Genomic DNA, 23,398 nt, shown 5'->3' with positions numbered 1-23,398 from the left:
TTTGAATTATCCCTTTTAGGGTTGTGGTCTAATAGTAAAGAAGAGAGCTTTAGGTTTGTCACAGTATAAAAGTAAGTTATCATAGAAATACAAAAATAACATAAAAGATGTCACGGTCAAGTCCTAGAAGGCCACTGGAGGCATGTGAGTAGGTCCTATAGACCCACTTTGTACCGATATTAGCCTGCGTACAATTATAAGTTGTAGAATTTTCATAGTTTAAAGGAATTAATGAAAAGTCTTTATATTACATAATACCTAGTTGATTCATTACTTTTATCTACTCTAACAGAAGATTGTATCTCAAACAATTCTTTAAGTATTATAAAAAAACAAGTTTTAAATAAATTTATATTTATATTTAAATAAAGAATAATAAAATAAATAAAAAAGGAATTTCCAGAAAAGATTTTAGAAAAGGTTCAAAAAAGATTTAAAAATAGATTCAAAGAATTAAATAAACAATAATAATCAAATTTTATTAGAAAAGATTAGATAATAATATAATATTTTGTTAGATGAAAATAAGTTTCAATAACATGTATGACATTGATTTTAAAATTAGATAATAGTGTACATAATATGTAGGCGAAAGAAATCGTTCTGAGCAAAAATGTCCGCATGACACGCTATAATATAGACCGAGTTTCCACATAGTACACGCATATATGACCGAACTTTCGGGCTCATATTGGCACTACGGACTATTTGTGATGAAATACATGCCGATGTAAAAGGTTTCAATTTAAATGCTCAATGATTTCACCTACCTATCAAAGCTTCAGCATCAGTTTGAATTTCACAGAGCACATCTTCGAATAAAAACCAACAGAATGGCGGAGGAACAGACACCCCCGCATGCCAAGTCAAGCAATTCCCCGGGAAAAGTTACCCTCTATGTCGTTCCTGGTATGTTGTTTCTCAAGCCCTAGTGTTCTAATCTAATACGGAATTTGAAGCAACTCCGACTTCCGGGGCGCATGTTGTCAAAATTTTGATCCTGATGAAACTCCTTAGCATTCCACATGCGGTGAAAGTGGTACCATCTCCAAGCGACGATGAATGGTTTTGGGAAATCAATCCCTACAGAATGGTTCCGGCCATTGAAAGTGAAGATTACGTTGAGCAGCCAGGAAAAGAACAAAAGCCTTTGAATGTCTTTGAGAGCTGCTCATGTCTTGCCTTTTTGGTAGATAAATATGATAATGACGGGCTCTATGGGGGGAGAAATCTAGTTGAACGAGCACAGGTCTCTAGCTGGTTAATGTCGTACACTTCTGGTCTCGGGTATGTTCTAGATACTACTAGCAAATTTAAATAGACCTTTACTGATGATTACAGCGCAACTGGAAAGTGGTGGCTGGTGTTGAAGCGAAAACACGGAGATTCCATGCGGGAAGCGATTGAAATTTTCGCTGATGCTATCAAAAAAGAATACTCCATTCTCGAAAATCGGCTTCAAATTACTGAGCAGAACTACATCGCTCTTTCCGACCGCCTCACTATCGCTGATATTGCTATCCTACCGTTCGCAAACGAAAATATTGCGGCATCGGCAGGCATTGACTTCAGTGAATATCCCTCACTGCAAGCATGGAGCCGGAAACTTCTCGGTCTTCCACAGATCATCACTTCCTTCGAACTGGTGACAACGTTTGGCCGTTGATGGATCAATCATTGAGATGGTAGAATACTTTAAATGTGAATTTGTCTTAACATAACTTAGATATCCGAATATTCACGTTAGAAAGTGGAACCCAACTATTTTTCGCTAATCTGAATTCTCCGTCTGACTTTTGTGCTTCGCAAATCGTAACTTCATATCCCTTGACAAGATTGGCAACCATAATTTTGATTGAAAGTTCAGCCAAATGCTGCCCAAGACAATTACGATTTCCAAATCCCCATGTGAAAAAATTATATTTTAACTACATTGCCTAAGTTAACAAATTATGGCACCTCAAATGACAAGATCACAAGGGAGGCTACTCACAGCGCTTTGATCGATATCTGCAAATCGCTCTGGTCGAAAATCTGTGCCATCAGAACCCCAAAATTCATGACCAGTATTTATTTGTAGGGTATCGATGGTGACTGAGGTCTGTGAAGAACACAATCAGCCAATTGCATCAAAACATTTGATCGCAGCTTCTTACGTCCGCTCGGACCAGAAATCCGCCCAAAACCTTGTCCATTGGCGATGATTCAGGCATTGTGAAGGCTAGAATTATATAGTTATTTATCTATAAGTATATTTCTTGATGCATATAGAATCATACCTGCTATGGGACGAACGCGTAAAGTTTCCAGAAAACATAAATGCAAAAATGTGTCTCGTCGATTGCAATAGGCCTCAAGATCAACCGAGTCATGGATTTCATTTCGTAGTTTAGATTGACATTCCGTACTCTCACCGAGAAGAATTATTAGCCATGTTAACGCATTGGTCGTGACGTCCAAATTAGTGAAAAGCATCTCATCTAGTGTTTGAAGAACCTAGAGGCTTAGTCAGTCGACCATTAATTTGCAACGTTTTTTGGGTGAAGTTTAACTTCATTTTCTGTGACTTCCTTCCGCTCAATAGATTGCCACGAGGTGACAATGGGAGTTAAAGGCAACGAATTCCCTCGCTTTTCTGCCATTTTAGCATTGAAATCTTTCCATCGGCGTTTGAAATTTGAAAGCTCATATATCGCTGTTATACCCGTGCAGAATGACCTATAGCTCAAGACATATCGCATCAAGTTCAATCTCCCAGGTCCAATCTCCCAGAGTTCATTTCTTTCGCCTTCTTCCATAGGACCGTAGATGATTTCGGCGGTACACAACAGGGGATATTTCATAAATGCACTGGATGCATGAAGGACAGAGCTTTCGTTGCCTTCGGTTGGGGGGATTGATTGAAGGAAAGACAGAGAGTAGTCATTCATATGAGAGCATCGATTAGCAACTGCTCGGCGAGTGAAGTGGGACTCAAAAATGTTTCTGAGTCTTCTATGTCTCGAGCCGTTGATGAGACCTAGACAATCTCCTAAGATCTGATGAAAATACCAGCCCCCATTGCTGGAACGAGACTTCTCGTGTACGCGTGCATCGGAATAAAACTCTTTCACGTCTATTGAGCTCGTCAAGACACTAGGACCCAGTCAGATAAGCCATCAAGGAAAGAGACTTTTCATACACTTCCGGTATGGTACGACACCATATTCGATACACAGACCCATACCCATACCAAAGTGAGCTTTTGGATCTTCCATCAATGAATTTATCCACGAATTGACCATGCGGCCATTCCCATGACGGCCCAGGTATCTTCTGACCTTGAGAATCTACTATCTTGTAAACGAAGGCGAGAATAGCCTAGGTTATCAACAATCTGTTGACTAATTAAGGGGGCAAAACTCACCCCGACAAATGTTGAAACTGAGTAGCGCCACACAGTGGTAAACCCCAGTAACAAAACCAATATGAAGATGCAAATCACAATGAAGCCCATTGTGAACAATTAAAATTACAGGCGTTATTGGAAGGCATATATTGGGCAAACAGTTCTCTTCTGCCGATTCGAATTTAATGTATCTTAATCTCACATTACTTCGGCGATCGTTGAAAAGTAAAGGCCGAAGGCTCTCAACAGTCAGAATGGACCAAAAATAATGGCATGTGACATGTAAAATTACTCGTGATAGTTTACGAAATGATATCTGTACAATCCGATCTGCAATCTCTACTCAAATCCCTTTTCGTAAGCTCCGCGAGGCATGATAAATCTCGGGGTTGATATATGATGTAATAGTGCAATCAGGCCCTTTAGGTGCGCAGCTTATGTAAGTATGTATTCCCAATCCATCTGAGAGTGAACGATGAGAACTATTTGAAAAAGTTAGTGAAACTAAAAGTTAAACAATAATTGAGATTACTTTACCACAGACTTGCCACACCGTCGAAATAGGACCCATTCGTCAGTCTCTTGCCCCTCCGCTCCAGGAATGTAGATAGACCTTTAGCAACCTCGTGGTCACTTTTACCGTAATGTTTCGCAGGTATGTAGACTTTAGGAGTTGGAAACGGAGAGCTGGATTTGATTTCGAAATAGTATAGTATACCCGAAGTCTCATGAGTCCTTTCCGGAAGGGGAGAGGATACGTCCGAGGGAGAGATCCCTAACACAAGACACCATATCTCTTGCAGGGAAGACAAGAAAGAAGGTTCTAAGTTTACAAGCCGTTCTCCCAAATTCATGGTATCAATGACACTGTTTAAAGATGTCTCATGTGACCTCAAGTATATTTTGATGGAGGGATCAGATGAATTAGTGCAATTCGTACTCACTATTTCGATCCGGGGCTTCTTACCAACAGCACACGAGTCAATATATTGCGCAATAAGATCAAAAGCAATACCAAGGTTGGGTGATGAGATTGCGAGACTCTTGATGGATTCCCCAACCACCATCAAAGTACTTTTCTGTAATGATGCAGCTCTCCACATAGGTAGGTAATAAGTTTTCAACTGCGAGCTCTCATCTAAATCGAATGCGAGGAATATTTGAGATAGGTGACTGTGAGGAACTTTGGAAGTCCCAATTTCCCAAGGCTTGGACTCCTGTCCCGATACAAGAAGAGTTTTGCTGAAATGACGATGCCAATCAAGCGATAGATTTGCGCTGCATTTCTCTAACTTAGCGATGAGGTCAATACTTGCTTCAGTGTTCAAAGGATCGCGGATTGACCCAGCACATAAACCAATAGGCTCTATTGAATAACGAACAGAAGGTAATTCTGAAGAGGGCGACCAACGCCAGCTCAACTCGACTGGAGTGAAGTCATCTGTCATGAAGCTCCTCCAGCCTTCGCTTGAGCCTAGTAACTTGGGGTGAGTTCCGAGCGATGGAGCTATATAACTTGCAAAAAGTTCGCGATGGCGGGTATTCATGTGGGGGGTGTACCCTGCCATTCGTAACATTGAGGAAAGCATAGCGCCGATGTCGTCATCCCAAAGCGAAGAGCTCGTATCCTCATATCCAATAGATGAGCTCCCTTTGCTCGAGTCGATGAGGTTCTTCGCTTCAGCCTGGTAGGCTTGCTGATCCTGCAATGCAATCAATAATTTATTATATCATATTGTACTTCCAAGATCCACCTACTAGTAATCTTGCAACATATTCCGAAAGTAGCCTGCGAACAGACTTGTATAACGGGAGTGCCATCGACAATGAACAGATGTAAAGCAGACGCAGTTCATACAGCTTCCGCGATGTTTGTAAAGGCTGGTACTGCAAATTGCGGGTGATTGTTGCTGCGAGAGATGGTCGAGATCGAAAGACACTTATCTTGACTCAGTGAAGTAGACACCGGAAATAGTATCCCGGCTTGTCTTAGCTAGCCTGGCACTGGTTGTTCTGGCTATTCTCTCATCGGCGACTGAATGCCATATATTAGCCGAAACAAAACGCGATTACTCGTCCGACTTACAACTTTCATCGATGGACTTCCCCCTCCCAAAAAATTCAACACTCGAATCTGTCGTTTTGCACACCATCATGTTACCATCTCAAAGGTGCCGGACAAGAAACCAAACCCTGATTCCGCATTTGTTAGATCAGCATATGAGAAATGATCCTTTTTTGATCGATTTTGGGACTACAGAAAATTATCTAATCAGAGATCGTATTTTGAATTGCGAGAAATCAGAACAGGGGATCAGAGAATGTGTAAGTGCCATTCATATAACCACTTCGAATTGAGTTGTACATGCTATGATGCTGAATAGATAGGACCTTTCATACGATCAAGGTATAGGGGGCAATTTAGAAGCTCGAAAAGCTATTGCTGGACTTATCAACACAACTGGGGTATTTAACCCTAGGAGCTCAGTACAAGATACCCAAATTGTACTTGCCCCAGGAGCCAGCGGCGCACTGAGTGCCCTAATAGAACAATTATGCGATCCAGGGGATGCAGTAATGATTTCCACACCATACTGGTCCGGGCTTGATCTTGCTATATCTGTACACAAAGATGCTGTTACCCTACCTGTGCATATTCCTCTAGAGAAATTGTTCACAGTCGAGAGTATTCCATTCTATGAGCGAGCCATGGATGAAAGCTTAGTTCCCGTCAAAGCCATTCTTGTCTGTAATCCGCACAATCCACTGGGATGTTGTTATCCCAAGGAAGTATTGCAAGCATTGCTAGCCATGTGTGATCGACGTGGCTTGCATTACATCTCGGATGAAGTGTATGGGCTATCAGTTCATAATGATCATGCATTACTCCAGAAGAAAGATGGCTTTATCTCGGCTTTGTCAATAGACTACAATGAAAGTTCTGTCCACGTTCTCTATAGTCTTAGCAAGGACTTTGGCTGTAGTGGAATACGTCTCGTGAGTTTATCATCCACTTGTCAATCCCCAAAGCATGCCGCTAATCTCAAATATGGAGACATAGGGTGCAATTATTAGTCAAAACAATGTCGCTGTTCGTTTCGGTGCTGCTCTTACAGTTCACGGCCAGGTTTCTTCTGCCGCTAGTCTCTTCGCAACTAGAAGCATTTTGCGACCGGAAAACATAGACTTTGTGGTGGTTCATAACGGTGCAATCTTGCAAAAAGCATATTTGAGGGTGAAGAACTTTCTTTTGGCTAATGGGATCGCATTCATTCCTGCCACCGCAGGCATGTTTGTATTCGCGCAGCTTTGTCCAAATGCCGAAGCTCAAACAGAGAAGGAATTCCAAAAGAGACTAAAAGTAGTTGGTCTCTCGCTCAGTGCAGGGACAAGCTACCACTATACAGAGCCAGGCTGGTTTCGCATTTGCTATGCTGTAGAAGGTTCCGTATTATCAGAGGGACTCCGAAGACTCAATGAATGTCTAAATCCTGGGAGAGAAAAAATTCTGCCATTCATGAAGAACACTCCTGAATCGAACGCAGAGAGCTGCTAGAATTGCTGCAGAGTCGTTTTGATCAGACTGTAGAGTAGTACAATGCTGGACAACAGTTTCAAGCTCGTGAGAACCTGACGCGTGTCAGTAGATAAGATTGCCGTAACCACTATTCTGTACGGACTCAAACTCCGGACAATGGAGCGGAATTTGATGGTTTTGGAAATCGCAGAGATGGTAATTTCTGTCAATATATGGTCTCTATGCATGATCTTGCGCAATTTCACATTTTAGGTTTCTTCACTCCCGGTGAGCTACAAGCTCCTACGCACAAACCAGCAATCGTTATCAAGCACGTGCCACTTTACCCAAATCTTAACCTTGAGTCTTTTACCCATCCCACCGAGCCCACCACGTTTCGTCAACTCGCAATTTCAGTGGTCAGCATAATCTGAGCAACATCAATAAAAGCCTCATAACCAATCGAATGAAGCACGCGACATTTATATCGTCCTTGAGGGGCGTGAAAGTCGCAATTGATCTTCGATAAAGTTGCGCAAAGATATGAGATTGTTTCCGATATCATTTCTAGCTGCCGGAAGTGCTAGTCTTTGAAATTGTTCGAAGATATAATGTAGGTCGTGTTACAGCAAGATCAAATCGCTTTGGTTCTTCTCTCCTTCGTTCATTATCCTCTAATTCTCTTGATTTCTCCAAAGTTGAGTGAGATTATTTTATGTTCTTCAACATTTGACTACCCTCACGCTCCTAACAAAGCGCCTCCTTCCCAAAAGTTCACATTTTGCCATATTTCAGTCATTTCTTATTCATATCTTGAGATTATTTACCTCAATTTGAGTCAAAAGGGTCAATTTTGTCGTAATACGCGGTAGGACCTTCTATATTGAGCACAAGACCAAGTCAAGTTACCTAAATACCTCATTTTATAATGCCTCGCCCAGCTCATCCTCCTACCCCGGCTTCATCAACAGAAATCAAGGGAAAAGATGGTTCGAATTACTCTTCACTACAGATGTCATTTGAACTTCCTCCTCCTGCTGTAGCAGGAGTGGAATCTCGACCAACCAGTTCCTCTACCCAAGCATCATCTGCCTCCTCATATCAACCCGCTTCCCCAATCTCTCCAGCCATACCTGCTAGTGAAGCTGTTAAGCTTCGTCGAAGACCGGTTACACAAACCACTGCGAAAGATTCCTTCGCACTACCGCCTCCGCCTACTCGATCCCGAAAGATTATACAAATGAAACCTCGAGGGCAGAGTGATGAGATCATGAATACACCCGCAGAGAATACGAAGTCTGGTGGGAAACCTACCTCGAATGCGCCCAAAAAGAAGCAACCCTCTTCAACAAGTGTGGCTGGACGAAAGATTGCAAGGAAAACTGCACACAGCTTGATTGAGCGTCGTAGGAGGTCAAAGATGAATGAGGAATTTGGTGTATTGAAAGACATGATACCAGCTTGCACGGGAGAAATGCATAAGTTAGCAATTCTGCAAGTGAGTAATAGATCAGATATCCCATCAATTTTCACATGCTAATATTTAATAGGCATCTATCGATTACGTGAGATACCTCGAAGATTGTGTCTCCAAGCTGAAGGCCGAGAATTCTCGGGGTAACTTCTCCACAGCCACAGAAGAATTTACGTTACCGCCATCAGCACATCGTGGGAGTTATGATCCATCCAGACATGAATTTTCCACACGTGAATCAGAAGAAGATATAGAAATGGCTGGTTCAGAAAACCCATCTACCAATTACACCACACCTACACCCCCATCGCAACAAACATCGCCCGCTATGCTCCCACAAGATTCCCGTCAAAGGCAGGATTCATATTCCTCGTACTCAACAGATTCTCGTCATTATAGTATCAGTACCTCATCAACCACATCTCCCGCTTTAGGCGCTTCAGTCTATGATTATGCTCGGAGTATTGCGTCGATAGGATCGGCGCTCACGAGTCCTGCTCTCATACCGCAAAGAGATCAAAGGGATATAGATGAGGAAGCAAGTGCGGCGTTATTAATGCTTAATTCAGATCGCAGGGGCACGAGTTTTAGTGGAGTTCGAGGAATGAGTGTTAAGGATCTACTGAGTTCTTGAGCAACGGCATCGTTCGAATTATCACTCTCATTTCTTTTATGGAAGGGGAGTTCTGGAAATGGAAGACAATAGGTTATTGGATCCACAAGGTGGTTGGATGGTGGTTTGAAAATTCCAATATTTGGTTGGAGTTTGTTTTGAAAAAGAATTAGGAATCGTTAGCACGTTTGCAGGTTGCTATGGAACTGAGATTTATATGTCAGCTTTGGATATAGTCAACGGAGAGATGAGACAATAATAAAGCTTTGAAGCTGATCGGCTTTGAATTATCGAAATGATGTGATCGCAAGATATCTGTGAAAGGACATGATTTGTTAAATTCCACTCGAAGATGAGAATTACTCAGGATGATACAAGTGTCGAATCTCTGATCACAATGTGGATATTCAAATACACATTCGAAGGTTGTTCGTGATTGATAGTTTTTTTCCATTCTCCACTGTTTGCTTCAACATTTTGGAACGCATTCTCGGACTAGATGATCTGATTAATCAAGTCAGCATGGCGGAATAAATATATATTCAAAGCGTGTTCAGATTCGAAAGTTTCTTTTATTCTTTATTGTTGTACTTTGTGTAAAAGAAGTTTGTGTACATGATAGTAATCATGCTATTACATGTCTATGTCTGTCAGGATTACATTACAAGATCTGATGAATAGACATTATACATCATGACGGAGTAAACATAACGTGTGTGGATAAAACATGATATGCTACAAGGAGAATAGAAGGAGTTGGAGAATGTGAATTGTATACCTCGGCAGATGGTGATCTATATGCGGTGTCATGTATTTGTGATGGAACAAAAAAAGAAGAGATGAAAAGAGAAGGTGAAGATAAAGATAGGAAGGAATAGAACTCTGAAATGTTCAAGAGTTACATGATGAATGACAAAAAAGGATTCGGATGCGAGAAAATGAAGAGGACCATGATGCAAAATTTGTAAAATATATGTGAATGCTTGTGTAGGGTTGGGTAGATATTTTATAAATATATGAAATGGTTTTGATAAGATTGTATAAAGAATTATAAGGTTTAATAGAACCATTTGGATAAAAGGGAGGAGGGAGGCGGAGAAGGAGGGGAGGGGGAGGAGAGGAGGATATTGAGGTAGACAATACATGTGAGTAGAGTATAAGAAGGGAGTTGAATAATGATGGAATGAGGAGTACAAATGAGTTATTTTATTAGTATATTATGAGAAAGAGATAGTAAGGTGTTACGAAAACGATACGTACATAGTGTACTCGTCGATTCCGAAAAGATATTAACACTACTCGTGCGGCTAGAAGGTATGCCACACTCGACGCACAGGCATATCCTATGAGGTGGTAAAGTACAAGGTGATTGAAGGCCAATGTTCAGGTGGAGTGCTGTATGAAACGTAGCGTTCATGTATTTTTGGTGAGGGAATTGAAGAACCAAGGGAGACCCCTTAAGATTAGATAAAATTCTCATCCGAAGATGGGTCTTGTTCAATTCGCAATACAAAATGTAGCAATTCTGAGCATAAGCGATCTTGAGTTGAGACGAGCCCCTTTATGGGTCATTGTATACTTTGCGTATTGAGAAATCTTCCAGCGTCTATTTGACGTCTAGCCCATTTTTTAATTACCAAAACAGGGCACCTATGAGATATGCAACAAGCCTTCGGTTATTGCTAATGTTGATTCAACACAGATGTGCAACAAGAGGGTACAATTTCCGATGTCGGTATGGATATGGCGTAGATGTTATTCACCTAAAAAGCTTGATATTGAGGAAATTCTTCAGGTGAAGAACGTGCGATGTATCAAACATGGACGCTGAGAAGGGATTTTGAATATAATTTCGAGGTCAATACCTATACTTGAAGAAGTGAATCAGACGAGGAGAGAAAAAAAATATGAGAAGAAGATAGGCGGAAATCATTTGTTATGAGGATTAGGACAATTCAAAATAGATAAGCTTGTGTGGAATTGAAAGATTCCTTGAATCGTTTGTAGGATGTGTTTATGGATAACTAACTTTTGATTTAATATAATCCCAATCATAAGTTTTCATCTGTAATGATGTAGCTTAACCTCACATGTAGCCTTGTAATATACATTCAAACTCACCAAAACAAATCCTAATCAGGCAATCATCAAGCTTGTGAATTAGATATTAAGTAAGGATATACATAAATATCCTTAGTATTTCCATCTCGTATGCGCTCAAAAGATAACATAAAAATAGAGTTGTACCACAAGGGCAAAGGGTATCTCGTGCTAACTCAGGAATATGAGGCAAAATTCGCCCCCAGAAAGAAATGGTATCGTAACTTTGCGCATAAATTCGTCGTCCTCGGTTATCGCCTTCACTCCTCGTTCCTACTCGTCGTCTAGTATACTACTAGCTAGTCTACCAAAAATTGGGACTTCGCATCGGTCTAGAGTATCCGCTGTTTAGGGGGATTAGACGTGTTAATTTGGAAATGGAGTATGTTTACCGATATAGATAAAATGAAGATAGAGTTGAGAAGATAGAGAACTTACCATCTAGATATGCTCTCCTAGTTAGCCACACTATCAAACTGATGTCTCCTAGGAGCAATAACCATGACATGGATGGGCCTAAGTCTAACATTAATACCAATGCTTAAACCATAGGATTTTAAGTCTTCTCTCGAGAAATTCCTGCATGTCTTAAGGCAGATAAGGGAAAACTCACTCCAGGAAAACATCAAATGTACGACAAACATAGCCGTAAACAGTAAAGCGGACTGCCAAGCGTGAAACCTATCACCATTGTTCAGTAGTGTCTCATACAATCATCACACTGCCTCTCGACATAAAGACCTTCCCTTCCCACTCAAAAAGCTATTTCTCATAACTAACCTCACATAATCACTCTTCCTCTCCAGAACCAGCAGCAATACACCCCCAGCAGGCGGCAAAAGCAAATAAGCCAAACAAGCCTCATAATCCAACCGCAACGGGAGACTTGTTTCAAACTCATGTAAACCGTCTCTACTTCCCCCACCATACCCCGCACCTCCACTTACACTTCCCCCAACATTATACCCCCCTCCAACCCTCCCGCTCTCCACATCCTGATAGCCATCACCAGTATTTACAGTCGGAAAATATCCATCTCTCTCTCGTTCTCTCTGCGCCCATGGATTCGGAGTAGTACTTGGAGCAAAATTTCCATTCTTCGCCGCAGCATTACTGGTACTTTGCAGGAATGCCGGACTGCGAACTCCGGGACTGAAGGATCTACGGATGGGCGAGATACTTTGACGAGGAGAAGAGGTAGAAGTACGTGGTGGTGGAGAAAGAGCGCGAGTTTCTTCTGGGGAAGCTTGATAGGGTGCAAAATCCATCTTTAAATCTTCTTCTATTGCTGGAATGCGACGAGTAGATGTGAAAATATGAGTAGGTGATGGGTAAGTTTTGAATAATAGATATGCGAAAGAAGATGTTATAATAGCAGAAATATCTTCGAATGGACTTATTATTAACAGGTCAGATCATAAAATCATGAGGGATTCGTTTGTTGAAACGAAAAAGTCTCCGTTTTCTTTTTCATAAGGGCTTGTTGAAGAATCCCAATAAGATGTTTGTTTTATCGCGATAAACGCTTTACGATATTATTATTGTTTGATGGTGGATCATTGATTGTTATCAGTAGAAGGCCTGAGGCATCTATGCATATCAACCGCAGTGGCTTTCAATGGCGGAGTCAAAGTGTCACGCCAGCGGGTCCAGTTATTTAGTAATAAGAGCGGAGAATTTACTGGCCCCGCCCGGAATTATTATTGGAAATCGGAATGGTACAATTGAGCATCATCGTCTATTACTCTGTTAAGAATTTCCAAACCCATATCACACGATAAACGAAGGCCCAATCTGTGTACTAAAACAGAAGCTCGAGATACTATTTGATCAAGTATCCATTGCGGACTAGTCGACTGAAATTTATCATCATAAGTTTGAAAGGTTAATACCAAGGATCAATGTACACGTTTAGTCCAACAATTGGCTTGACAGATCATATGATGGGTAATTTTCAAATGTTCAAGACTACCAAGCCTAACAGTTGGCCCCGACTAATCATCATCATTTTGATAATCAGTCGCATCCGACTTTTGGCATTGGTATTGCAGAATAACTTCTTCAAATTATCATGCTAGTATGCGATTCATTTCATATATCGCTTATGACATCAGTAAGTATCATAATCCAATGCTACCCGTGACAATGGTAAATCGAGCCTTCAAAATATCCTTCCACTTATATGCACGCACCCCTGTATCCCAAATCGTATCCTCAATCCTTAACACCGTGCTCCGTATACCTGCTCTCTTTTCGTCGTGGGAAATCAAATCTTCCTGATATATTCAAATGCGCTGGAAGATTCATGAAATGCTGGCTAAATAGTCGGGGTTTCGTGATTCATCTAAACTCCACTGCCTGGAAACACCCCCTGTCCTCAACATGTTTCAACTCTAGTTGTTGAAATCTAAAAATCGTGTTAGCATGAGTGTCCCGGCTCAAAGTTGACGATTTACAATAGCCTTCCAGGACTTACTTCTCGCTCTTCGCGTGAAAATATATTCCACTAACTCTCCCCTCAACCTGATTAAAGCAAATGTAATAGAACCCTTCGAAACTTGCACCGGTAATTGTCCTAACACGATGATCAGGAACTAGGAAGTGTTCCTTCCATCTCATAAAAATATTATCTCGTTGTGCTAGATTTGGTATATGGCAGTTTCCTTTCTTCGCAGATTTCTGAAAAGGACGGAAGGCTTGGAACTTTGCCCAGTGTGTTAGATCGACTTTATCTGTGGACCCCCAATCTTCGTGTTGAGTGAAGAATGAATATTTGGATCCAATGATTTCACCTTCGAAATAGGTCGTAAGGGTAGGGTGGTCTTCGGTCAGGCCTGTTGACAGAGTATTCGATTAGTACGAAGATTTTAGTGCCATATTGAACACTCGCATACCTTGAATGCGTAAGTATCCACATAAAAATGATTCTCTCATGTCGACATGTTTAATTTCGACCTGTACGTCATAGACCTGCCGTTCTGATTGCTGTGTGCCATGAAATTTGCTACCTGGTCGTAATTTGGAAGATGGTGAAGACGGTAATAACTGTACTTTGTCAGTATGTTTCAAGGAATCAGCACGAAGTCAATTGTACTAACTCTAACGTTCGAGAAATCGTAACCCAAGGATGGCGAAGGAATCCGTGGATTAGTGGCGGTATGCATTTCAGCTTCATCCTGCTTATCTCCTTCCGCACTGACAGGAGATAACATGTCGGGTCCATTTGCTTCTTCATCAATATCCATGCTTTTGGTGTTTCGCAGATGAGATTGAGAAGTCGGTGTCATATCAACTCTTCGTAAATCATGAGGTGGAGGTGTAGGTTGTTGTGTAGTTCTTGAATCTAGAATCGGAGAATCGAGTGTACCTTCCATCTCTGGTATGCTCCAAGTAGACCTGTCATCTTCAGGGGGGCACGATGTGTGCGATATCGTAGCTCCAACTCTGGACTCGTTATTTGAAGAAGGGGTGGGCATTGAATCGCGCCGGCACCAGCCAAGCTTGTCAAAGAGAAATTAATAATACAGCTGAAGTGTGAAAACAATAATGTGTTGATGATAAGATTAGATGAATAGAACCGATATGATTAAATGGAAGAAATGCCTTGAAATTGTCGAGAAGATGAGATGATGAAAAGATGAGAAGACGAAAAGATGTTCAGATATGATAAAGGCAATACAACTCTAGCACGGTCATTGGCGCACAACGCTAAGATGTGACTTAAGTGTTCTAAGCTATTTCCAATGAGGCTTAGCTTCAGAATTCCGCTTTTCCCCGCAAGTAAATCCAAAAAAAGAACAAAATTGATTAATTGACGGATGGACGGTGATGAAGAACTCCATGTTCTTTACACAGGTAGGGAGTACTCCTTCCATACCATCTTCATCGATATCTTCTATTTATACTTCGAAAACCATGTATTGGTGATACTCTACTTGGACTTCTAAAGTAAGTGGAGCAATCCCGTTGATCATTTTATGATTTTCAATTTTGGTGCTCGTTACCCAAAGACTTCTTCTATAATGTTGTCACTGTAGACCTTTTAGTGTCACTCCGGAAAGAAGGAATTTATCTGATTGAACTGTTGAAAAGGTCCACATACCATCCGTATGTACCATTGCCGAAGTGGTCGCTCATGAATCGACAATACTTTGGTCCCTTCCAATTAACATATAAGTCACATGTATTTGCAAGCATGAACAACCCAAAGGGGCGAAAAAGGAGTCAACGGTACCATTAGTGATTCGACAGCACATCTGAAGATGCTAGTCTGGATGAATACCGGAATCCTTACTCAGTAATTCGATCCAGCCCTCAATTTACCCTCTACAGAATTCGGGTGCGTGTTGAATTGCTGGCACATACATCTAATGGGAGTAGGTTTATCTTGCGGGGCTTGATTCCTTGGTTGCAAGAGAAATAGTGCTTTGAAGACCGAGTGAAGTTGTTCGTCAGGTAGAGAATTCGGTAAAGATGTTCATGCATGCAGTGATGCCAGGCATAGTCATAACATAATGTACAGTAATGACAAGTCTTTTAATACCTCCGACGCAAGTCAACTTGGCATATCTGATAAACATCATGCAATGTACAGGATGAACGGCATACAATATATCATATCAATTCTAAAGACGCAAACCGAGCTTCGAGGGTTCGATCATTTTTCTGATTTGTACTATACCACTCTTCCATTTCTCGTCCCGGACCTGATAGATGAACAGTTTCCTTGATTTGGAAATAAAAAATGATGTTTCGGTATGTGATGTATCCCAGAAGCCGTACATGAAGTGGCTACCTCATCCAAGTACAACTCGATGAAGCAGAAGGGATTGCGTGTCGACATCCAGCTTGGTCAGTTTTGGCTGATCAGACACGACAGCACTACCATATCATAATTTTGAAAGTTTGACAAAATTGAGTAGATTTTTGTATCATTAGCACTGTAGACAAACAAGTGGCTTTTCCTCTATTGGTATCCATTTGTCTTGCAAATAAATCAACGCCTAACTCCTTCTTCCCCTGGACTTTTCTTAAAATCAAATCTTTAAATAGGCTTGATCTTGAAGTGCAATGCTATCAATGAAAATACTAATGCTTTAAGATCCTGCACAAGATAGTAGAATACCCGAAGGCCTTCTGGGTCTTGAGATTCTGTGACATCAACGAGAGATCCGATTTTGGCGGTCTAGTTTTGATCAGTGACACAATCTTACACTCGAGAAAACCATGCATACCTCGAAGGAGATGACTTCGCTGCCTATTTTGATTTCCAATTCTTGACGTCCATCTTTGTTCTTCTGAGGCCATTTGCTATCGTCTTCCCTATTTTGATATAAGCTTCGTGTGCCACGCTATCTGAGTTTGAGAAGCTTACTTCATGATCTCACTTGTTTTGATGATCCTCTTGATTTCCTCAACCAGCAAAGAGCTAATATTCACTATGAACCGTAAAGTCAGTTCGGGAGAGATCCGTAGAGCACCATTACCACATACTTTCTTTGCGGATCAGGGAATCGTTTCGATAATTGGAATTGTTGGCATAACGCGCGGATGCGCTTCTTCCATCTCCTAAGACTCGAAAGTCGAATTCTGAATCCGTTGTTAATATCCGCGTAAATTATAAACAACTTCTCAATCCTCACCAAGAAATTCGTGTCCATGTCGACCTTGGTGACCAGAACTATTGAGATAAATTAGTAAATTCAGACTCAAGAATTGGCATCAACTCACTAGTAGCGAATATAAAAGGGTTCGTTGAGAGTAGACATAATGGCGGAGACCTTTAGTTGTGTCTGCTGTCTATTTGACAAAGAAGGCTGAAGCTTTTGATAGCTTCTTGAGATTCGGTCATGAATTTAGCTTAAGGCTAGAATCTGGCGGGGATACCATTTTGTGCCTGACAATCTAAGGCTGAAACAGGCCACGCTAAGTCTTTCGAACACAGCACCCAGAAGCTGGACACAGTCGTGATAATATTCCCAAGAACACGCATGTTCGATGCGTAACTCCCAACGCATTATCTAAAATTACTATTAATTCCACTACCGATTCCTACTTCTTGAGATTCTTCCAAATCTCAATCTGCCGCAACTTCAAAATATCAAACAACCTCGAATTCAGAAATCCACCCTTAATACATAGTCAAGAACGAAATAAACACCTTCCAGCTCTGCAGCTACAAATATAGCCAATATGGCGACCTTCTTAGAACAGTCGTACAGCTTGGTACATCAGGACAATGCAGCAGATGTACCTTCAATGTCAGATTTGAGGACGCAGTTGGAGAAAGGGACAGATGAGAGTAAAGTCGAAACTATGAAGCGCATTCTCACAATCATGCTGAATGGAGATCCAATGCCTCAATTACTTATGCATATCATTCGATTTGTTATGCCTTCGAAGTACAAGCCACTGAAGAAGCTTCTTTACTTTTACTACGAAATATGCCCAAAATTAGATGCCAGTGGGAAACTCAAGCAGGAAATGATCTTGGTTTGGTAAGACCACTCTGAGCTGCGAAACTTGTGATACTCGTATTGACATGTGCCACAGTAATGGTATAAGAAACGATCTCCAACATCCCAACGAATACATCAGAGGAAACACGTTGCGATTTTTGTGTAAGCTCCGCGAATCAGAACTTATCGAACCTTGTCTCGCCCCAACTAAAGCATGCCTTGAGCATCGTCATGCATATGTCCGTAAGAATGCAGTTTTTGCAGTGGCTTCTATCTTCCAACACTCCGAGAGTTTGATCCCAGATGCCCCTGAATTGATAGCCGCATTCTTGGAGACGGAGAGTGATCATACCTGCAAGCGCAATGCATTTGCTGCATTGGTTAGCATTAGCCATGACAAGGCTTTGGCATATCTCAGTAGTGTCTTTGATGGCATTCCAAATGCAGACGAGCTGCTACAACTTGTGGAGCTAGAGTTCATAAGAAAGGATGCGGTTCAGAACTCACAGAATAAGGTATTTTCCACGATCATGGAACAAAACATTGCTAACATCTGTAGGCACGATACTTGCGACTCATCTTCGACCTCTTGGAAGCCGGCGCTTCTACTGTCGTTTACGAAGCTGCTTCATCTCTCACAGCATTGACCAATAACCCGGTAGCGGTGAAGGCGGCAGCCTCGAAGTTTATTGAACTTAGTATCAAGGAGGCCGACAACAACGTTAAGTTGATTGTTCTCGACAAGGTGGACTTATTAAGACAGAAGAATGAGGGAGTTCTGGACGATTTGACCATGGAGATTTTGCGCGTTTTGTCAAGCACCGACATCGATGTACGAAAGAAGGCTTTGGATTTAGCTTTGGAGATGGTGTCTAGCAAGAACGTCGAGGATGTTGTCCTACTCTTAAAGAAAGAGTTATCGAAGACTGTCGACCAGGAATACGAGAAAAACGCCGAGTATCGACAACTCCTGATTCACTCCATACATCAATGCGCAATTAAATTCTCAGAAGTCGCTGAAAGCGTTGTTGATCTCCTCATGGACTTCATCGCCGATTTCAATAACACATCAGCCGTGGATGTTATATCCTTTGTTAAGGAGGTAGTCGAGAAATTCCCCAAACTTCGACCATCCATAGTTGAGCGTTTAGTGTCAACCTTAAGCGAAGTTCGGGCCGGAAAAGTGTACAGGGGGGCTCTCTGGATAGTTGGAGAATATTCTCTAGAGGCCAATGATATCAGAGATGCTTGGAGACGTATAAGAGCTAGCTTGGGCGAAATCCCTATTTTGGCTTCTGAACAACGTCTCCTCGATGAAGCAACTGATGGGCAAGAGCCAAAAGAGCCAGAACAGACCAATGGGCATTCCAAAGCCGCCCCAACAGGTTCAAGGAGAGTCCTTGCAGACGGTACCTATGCCACTGAAAGCGCCCTCACAAGTCAATCTGCTGTCACAGCCAAATTGGAGGCTGTCAAGGCCGCTCAAAAACCACCTCTTCGTCAACTTATTCTCGATGGAGATTATTATTTAGCTTCTGTTCTTTCTTCTACCCTTACAAAACTTGTCATGCGCCACTCTGAAATCTCATCAGATACTGCTAGAACTAATGCCTTACGCGCCGAGGCCATGTTGATCATGATTTCAATCATTCGTGTAGGACAATCGCAATTTGTCAAAGCGCCAATTGACGAAGATTCAGTGGACAGAATTATGTCTTGTGTTAGATCGCTTGCCGAGGTGGCCCAAAATAAGCAACTCGAAAGCGTGTTCTTACAGGATACCAGAAAAGCATTCCGAGACATGGTTCAAGTAGAGGAGAAGAAGCGAGCAGCCAAGGAAGCAGTGGAGAAAGCTAAATCGGCTGTTCAAGTCGATGACGTCGTCTCCATTAGACAGCTTGCAAAGAAGAACACGATTGATGGCGCAGATGAGATCGAACTAGACCTTGAAAAGGCGACTGGAGGAGATTCTTCAGTGGAAGATCTTTCATCAAAACTTAGCCGAGTCGTGCAACTTACTGGTTTCTCTGATCCGGTCTACGCTGAAGCATATGTTACAGTACATCAATTTGATATTGTTCTAGATGTCCTTTTGGTAAATCAAACCACAGAGACTCTTCAGAACTTGTCTGTCGAATTTGCAACACTTGGAGATCTCAAGGTTGTGGAGAAGCCAACTACTCAAAATCTTGGCCCACACGATTTCCAAAATGTACAAGCTACCATCAAGGTTTCCTCAACGGACACTGGAGTCATATTCGGAAATGTCATTTATGATGGCGCAAGCTCAACCGAGAATAACGTGGTCATCTTGAATGATGTACATGTCGATATTATGGATTACATCCAGCCTGCCGTATGCACCGAAACTCAATTCCGTACAATGTGGACAGAATTCGAGTGGGAGAACAAAGTCAACATCAATTCAAAGGCCAAGACATTACGAGATTTCTTAGATCAACTTATGGCTTGCACAAATATGAATTGCTTGACTCCTGAGGCTTCATTAAAGGGCGATTGTCAATTCTTGAGTGCTAATCTTTATGCTCGAAGTGTTTTCGGTAAGTTACATCCTTTCTACTACTACGAAATGTGATCATTTACTAACAACATTTTAGGGGAGGACGCTCTTGCTAATCTCAGCATCGAGAAAGAAGGTGAGGATGGACCAGTGACTGGATTTGTTCGTATCAGAAGCAGGTCTCAAGGTTTAGCACTCAGTTTGGGGTCATTAAAGGGGTTAAATAAGGTTGTAGAGGTTGCATAAGGAAGCCAAAAATGATGACAAACCTGTATCATCAATTTATTGCGTCTGGACTAATGGACATTGGGGAACAGTTACAACTGCTAATAAGATGAAGATGGAGAGAAAAATAGGAAGCCACTGGAAGGCTGAAGCAGGCTCAACTAAAGGCGTCAATCTAGTTCAAGTCGTGTTGTGTTACATGTAAGCCTGCCTTTTATTTTGGTCGTTGAAATGATGATGATTGGGGAATTTTGCGCAAAAAAGGCACAAAAAGGAGTTTTATCTAGAACCAGAGAGGCATTACTCGAGTACCATAAAATATTTTGAATTCTCCCAATACGGTATTGAAGTTCTATTGCTCGCTTGTACATACTACCTACACCTAACATGTGAGATTTGCCTCCATGCCAAATATCCTCCGCTCCTGTTGGCACACGAAACGAGAGGCAAAATTAAGACTTTCGGGTTCTGCACGTTGTCAGAACTCAATTTTAGTTTCCATGGGACCTTTGCACCAATTGAATGAATATGCACAGAATCATGCAATTATAACAAGTATCATTCACGCAGCAGGTAGTACCCACGTAGCTTGGCCGGGTAGGTAGTAGCAGCGATAAAAAAAAACGACCTCATAACGTATCACCCCTCACCTTAATGAATAATAGAAATTCGATTACTCCATACAATCCATCACATTTACGAGTATCGAAGAAGGGAACCCATGACTGGGTTGAATGATCGGAAATTTTGAAGTTTGTGTTCCGTGCATCATCATCCATCTTGTTTTGAAGCTCGGCTTCTTGGGAACTGTGACGGGCCCCTTGCATTTGTAAGTACTATGAGAGAGTACTAACGATAACCCTACGAAATCTTGGAAACCACCCTTCATTGAACAAAGAAAAAAAGTCTCGAGAAACTTGAACTTAAATTTATCTCATATTCTGTGCATGACACATTTTGATAGTCACCATCTATAGTCACTCGTTACAATAAGCACCATACTATGATTGGATAGACAGAGACGAAAGGTCATTATACTAAGAGAGAGGAAGTGAGAGAATGCTTGGGATATCGACACAGTTTAGGTGACCATGGCTTCTTCTATGGATTCGAATCATCCGTTTATCGATACGATGGGAATTACTAGTGACGAATATGTGCGGGAGCAAGCGTTTGTGACTGATGGAACGTTGACGGTAGGAAGAAATGCTTCTTTGACCTTGGGAACGGACTCTTTGATTGTGCTTGGTGAGTTTTGAGGGTCGGAGTTTAGGGAAATTGAAGTAATTGTACTGATGTGATGGGATGAAGATGAGGCTTTTGAAAAGGAGAGCGCAACTTGTTGTGGATTTTGGACTTTTGCTTCGAGTGAGTCCGGCTAAGTGTCTCCTGTACATCTACGTCATACTGATATCTTGCACAGGTTCTGCGAATACCAGACCAATTCCTTTCTACAACGTCCTCTGGGCGGAGATATTAGACACGAAAGAGCTTGCGATTCGATATGCTGCGCCGACATCGAAATCGAGAGTACAAGCTACAGAGCTGAAATATGCGATTGAATCACATTCTGCGGAAGAAGTCGAGAAATGGATTGGAAAATTATTAGATCGATCGTACGGCGAATCACAACAAACAAAACGAGCAAAGGTCCTGGTGAACCCTCATAGTGGCAAGGGAAACGCGCAGAAATACTATGATCGGGATGTGGAACCACTTCTGAAGGCAGCGAACTGTAGTATTGACATGGTGAAGACGCAATTTCAGGGGAATGCGGTTACGATTGTCGAGGATATGGATGTTGAAGCTTACGATATGGTGGTTTGCTGTTCCGGAGATGGATTGGCGCATGAAGTATTCAACGGCCTGGGGAAGAGACACGATGCGAAAAGAGCCCTATCGAAGATTGCAGTGACGCATGTACCGTGCGGAAGTGGAAACGCTATGAGTATGAATTTGAACGGAACGGCCAGTGCAAGTTTGGCTACTTTGGCTATTATCAAGGGGATTCCCACGCCGCTAGATCTCATGTCGGTCACACAAGGAGAAACACGAACAATCAGTTTCCTATCTCAATCTGTAGGGATTGTGGCCGAGGCTGATTTAGCTACCGAACATTTGAGATGGATGGGAAGTGCACGATTCACATATGGGTTCCTAGAGAGACTTATTGGACAAGCAATTTATCCATGTGATATTGCTATTAAGGTTGCGATAGAAGATAAACCAAGTATAAAAGATTATTATAGAAAGGAGATGAGCAATCACGAACCGGCAAGCGAGAGGAGGGGATACAGATACCTTTTAGATGACGATGCTTCGGCTAGCAGTGGGACGGAAGATGGGTTGCCTCCGTTGAGATATGGTACTGTGAGCGACAAATTGCCGGAGGGTTGGGAAATGGTTCCATATGATAAATTGGGAAATTTCTACTGTGGAAATGTGAGTTCATCCTCTTGGCTTGAGCGATTCCCGGATATCCTACATTTTATTTAAACATTGAAAAGTTTGAACATCTTGAGGATTTCTCGGCTTTTGAATACTCTGATCTGCACGCCAGAATCACACAAATGCTAACACAAGAATCCAGATGGCATACATGGCCTCAGATGCCAATTTCTTTTCCGCTGCCCTTCCAAGTGACGGTTACATGGATCTCGTATGTATCAACGGCGATATAAGTCGTCTTTCAGCTATCAAGATGATGTTGTCGGTGGAAAACGGAAAATTGTTCGATATTCCTGACGTATGGTATCGTAAAATACTCGGATATAGAATCATCCCGAAACAGAAAGGGGATGGGTATATAAGTATTGATGGGGAGAGGGTTCCCTTTCAACCATTTCAAGTCGAGGTACATAAGGGATTGGGTACGGTACTCTCGAAAACAGGACACATGTATGAGTCCCATGGTTTTGTTTGAGTCTTCCTTGGCTCGTGGGTGAACTTCTTTTTCATAATTTCATGGGTTGTTATGTGTGCATGGGGGGGAAAGGGGCTCTCGGTAAGATAGGATCTGGGCGAGGCGTTTAAATTTTCTTTCAGACATTGTGGTACTTATAGTTGACCTCAAATGATACCCAAAGATGGTTTGATTCGCGT

At 41.8% G+C, this 23,398-nt stretch overlaps 9 protein-coding genes across 9 annotated transcripts; 5 read left to right on the top strand and 4 right to left on the bottom strand.

Annotated features, from left to right (window-relative positions):
* Positions 1-833: 833 nt before the first annotated feature.
* Bfra_010469 (putative glutathione s-transferase protein) lies at positions 834-1,666 on the top strand (the record flags this gene model as incomplete). The annotated part of the gene is made up of 3 exons (XM_037340802.1): positions 834-909; positions 960-1,287; positions 1,342-1,666. The coding sequence occupies 3 exons, from the start codon at positions 834-836 to the stop codon at positions 1,664-1,666; spliced, it is 729 nt and encodes a 242-aa protein (XP_037186445.1).
* An 853-nt stretch (positions 1,667-2,519) lies between these two features.
* Positions 2,520-3,496, bottom strand: Bfra_010468cb (putative cytochrome p450 oxidoreductase protein; the record flags this gene model as incomplete). Its single annotated transcript, XM_037340801.1, has 3 exons — positions 2,520-3,135; positions 3,227-3,360; positions 3,407-3,496. 3 exons carry the CDS (start codon positions 3,494-3,496, stop codon positions 2,520-2,522), a joined length of 840 nt encoding a protein of 279 aa, XP_037186444.1.
* A 425-nt stretch (positions 3,497-3,921) lies between these two features.
* Positions 3,922-5,209, bottom strand: Bfra_010468ca (putative dimethylallyl tryptophan synthase protein; the record flags this gene model as incomplete). The annotated part of the gene is made up of 2 exons (XM_037340800.1): positions 3,922-5,091; positions 5,147-5,209. 2 exons carry the CDS (start codon positions 5,207-5,209, stop codon positions 3,922-3,924), a joined length of 1,233 nt encoding a protein of 410 aa, XP_037186443.1.
* A 333-nt stretch (positions 5,210-5,542) lies between these two features.
* Positions 5,543-6,944, top strand: Bfra_010467 (putative 1-aminocyclopropane-1-carboxylate synthase protein; the record flags this gene model as incomplete). Its single annotated transcript, XM_037340799.1, has 3 exons — positions 5,543-5,713; positions 5,777-6,385; positions 6,450-6,944. The coding sequence occupies 3 exons, from the start codon at positions 5,543-5,545 to the stop codon at positions 6,942-6,944; spliced, it is 1,275 nt and encodes a 424-aa protein (XP_037186442.1).
* Positions 6,945-7,833: 889 nt separating this feature from the next.
* Positions 7,834-9,013, top strand: Bfra_010466 (putative helix-loop-helix dna-binding domain-containing protein; the record flags this gene model as incomplete). Its single annotated transcript, XM_037340798.1, has 2 exons — positions 7,834-8,403; positions 8,456-9,013. 2 exons carry the CDS (start codon positions 7,834-7,836, stop codon positions 9,011-9,013), a joined length of 1,128 nt encoding a protein of 375 aa, XP_037186441.1.
* A 2,352-nt stretch (positions 9,014-11,365) lies between these two features.
* Positions 11,366-14,568, bottom strand: Bfra_010465 (putative vesicle-mediated transporter vid24 protein; the record flags this gene model as incomplete). Its single annotated transcript, XM_037340797.1, has 8 exons — positions 11,366-11,436; positions 11,531-11,608; positions 11,706-11,773; positions 11,873-12,487; positions 13,461-13,499; positions 13,569-13,926; positions 13,987-14,137; positions 14,191-14,568. The coding sequence occupies 8 exons, from the start codon at positions 14,566-14,568 to the stop codon at positions 11,366-11,368; spliced, it is 1,758 nt and encodes a 585-aa protein (XP_037186440.1).
* A 1,524-nt stretch (positions 14,569-16,092) lies between these two features.
* Bfra_010464 (putative mago nashi domain protein) lies at positions 16,093-16,860 on the bottom strand (the record flags this gene model as incomplete). Its single annotated transcript, XM_037340796.1, has 6 exons — positions 16,093-16,277; positions 16,327-16,414; positions 16,467-16,530; positions 16,586-16,681; positions 16,735-16,772; positions 16,823-16,860. The coding sequence occupies 6 exons, from the start codon at positions 16,858-16,860 to the stop codon at positions 16,137-16,139; spliced, it is 465 nt and encodes a 154-aa protein (XP_037186439.1). The 3' UTR covers positions 16,093-16,136.
* A 424-nt stretch (positions 16,861-17,284) lies between these two features.
* Positions 17,285-20,317, top strand: Bfra_010463 (putative coatomer beta subunit protein; the record flags this gene model as incomplete). The annotated part of the gene is made up of 4 exons (XM_037340795.1): positions 17,285-17,589; positions 17,645-18,065; positions 18,110-20,111; positions 20,169-20,317. The coding sequence occupies 4 exons, from the start codon at positions 17,285-17,287 to the stop codon at positions 20,315-20,317; spliced, it is 2,877 nt and encodes a 958-aa protein (XP_037186438.1).
* Positions 20,318-21,387: 1,070 nt separating this feature from the next.
* Positions 21,388-23,219, top strand: Bfra_010462 (putative sphingosine kinase protein; the record flags this gene model as incomplete). Its single annotated transcript, XM_037340794.1, has 4 exons — positions 21,388-21,544; positions 21,608-21,664; positions 21,720-22,738; positions 22,887-23,219. 4 exons carry the CDS (start codon positions 21,388-21,390, stop codon positions 23,217-23,219), a joined length of 1,566 nt encoding a protein of 521 aa, XP_037186437.1.
* Between the last annotated feature and the right edge of the window lie 179 nt (positions 23,220-23,398).

The sequence above is a fragment of the Botrytis fragariae genome (genome assembly GCF_013461495.1).
Source record: "Botrytis fragariae strain BVB16 chromosome Unknown tig00000797, whole genome shotgun sequence".
Lineage (NCBI taxonomy): Eukaryota > Fungi > Ascomycota > Leotiomycetes > Helotiales > Sclerotiniaceae > Botrytis > Botrytis fragariae.
The sequence above is the reverse complement of the archived record's forward strand: the minus strand, read 5'-3'. Positions and strand labels throughout refer to the sequence as shown.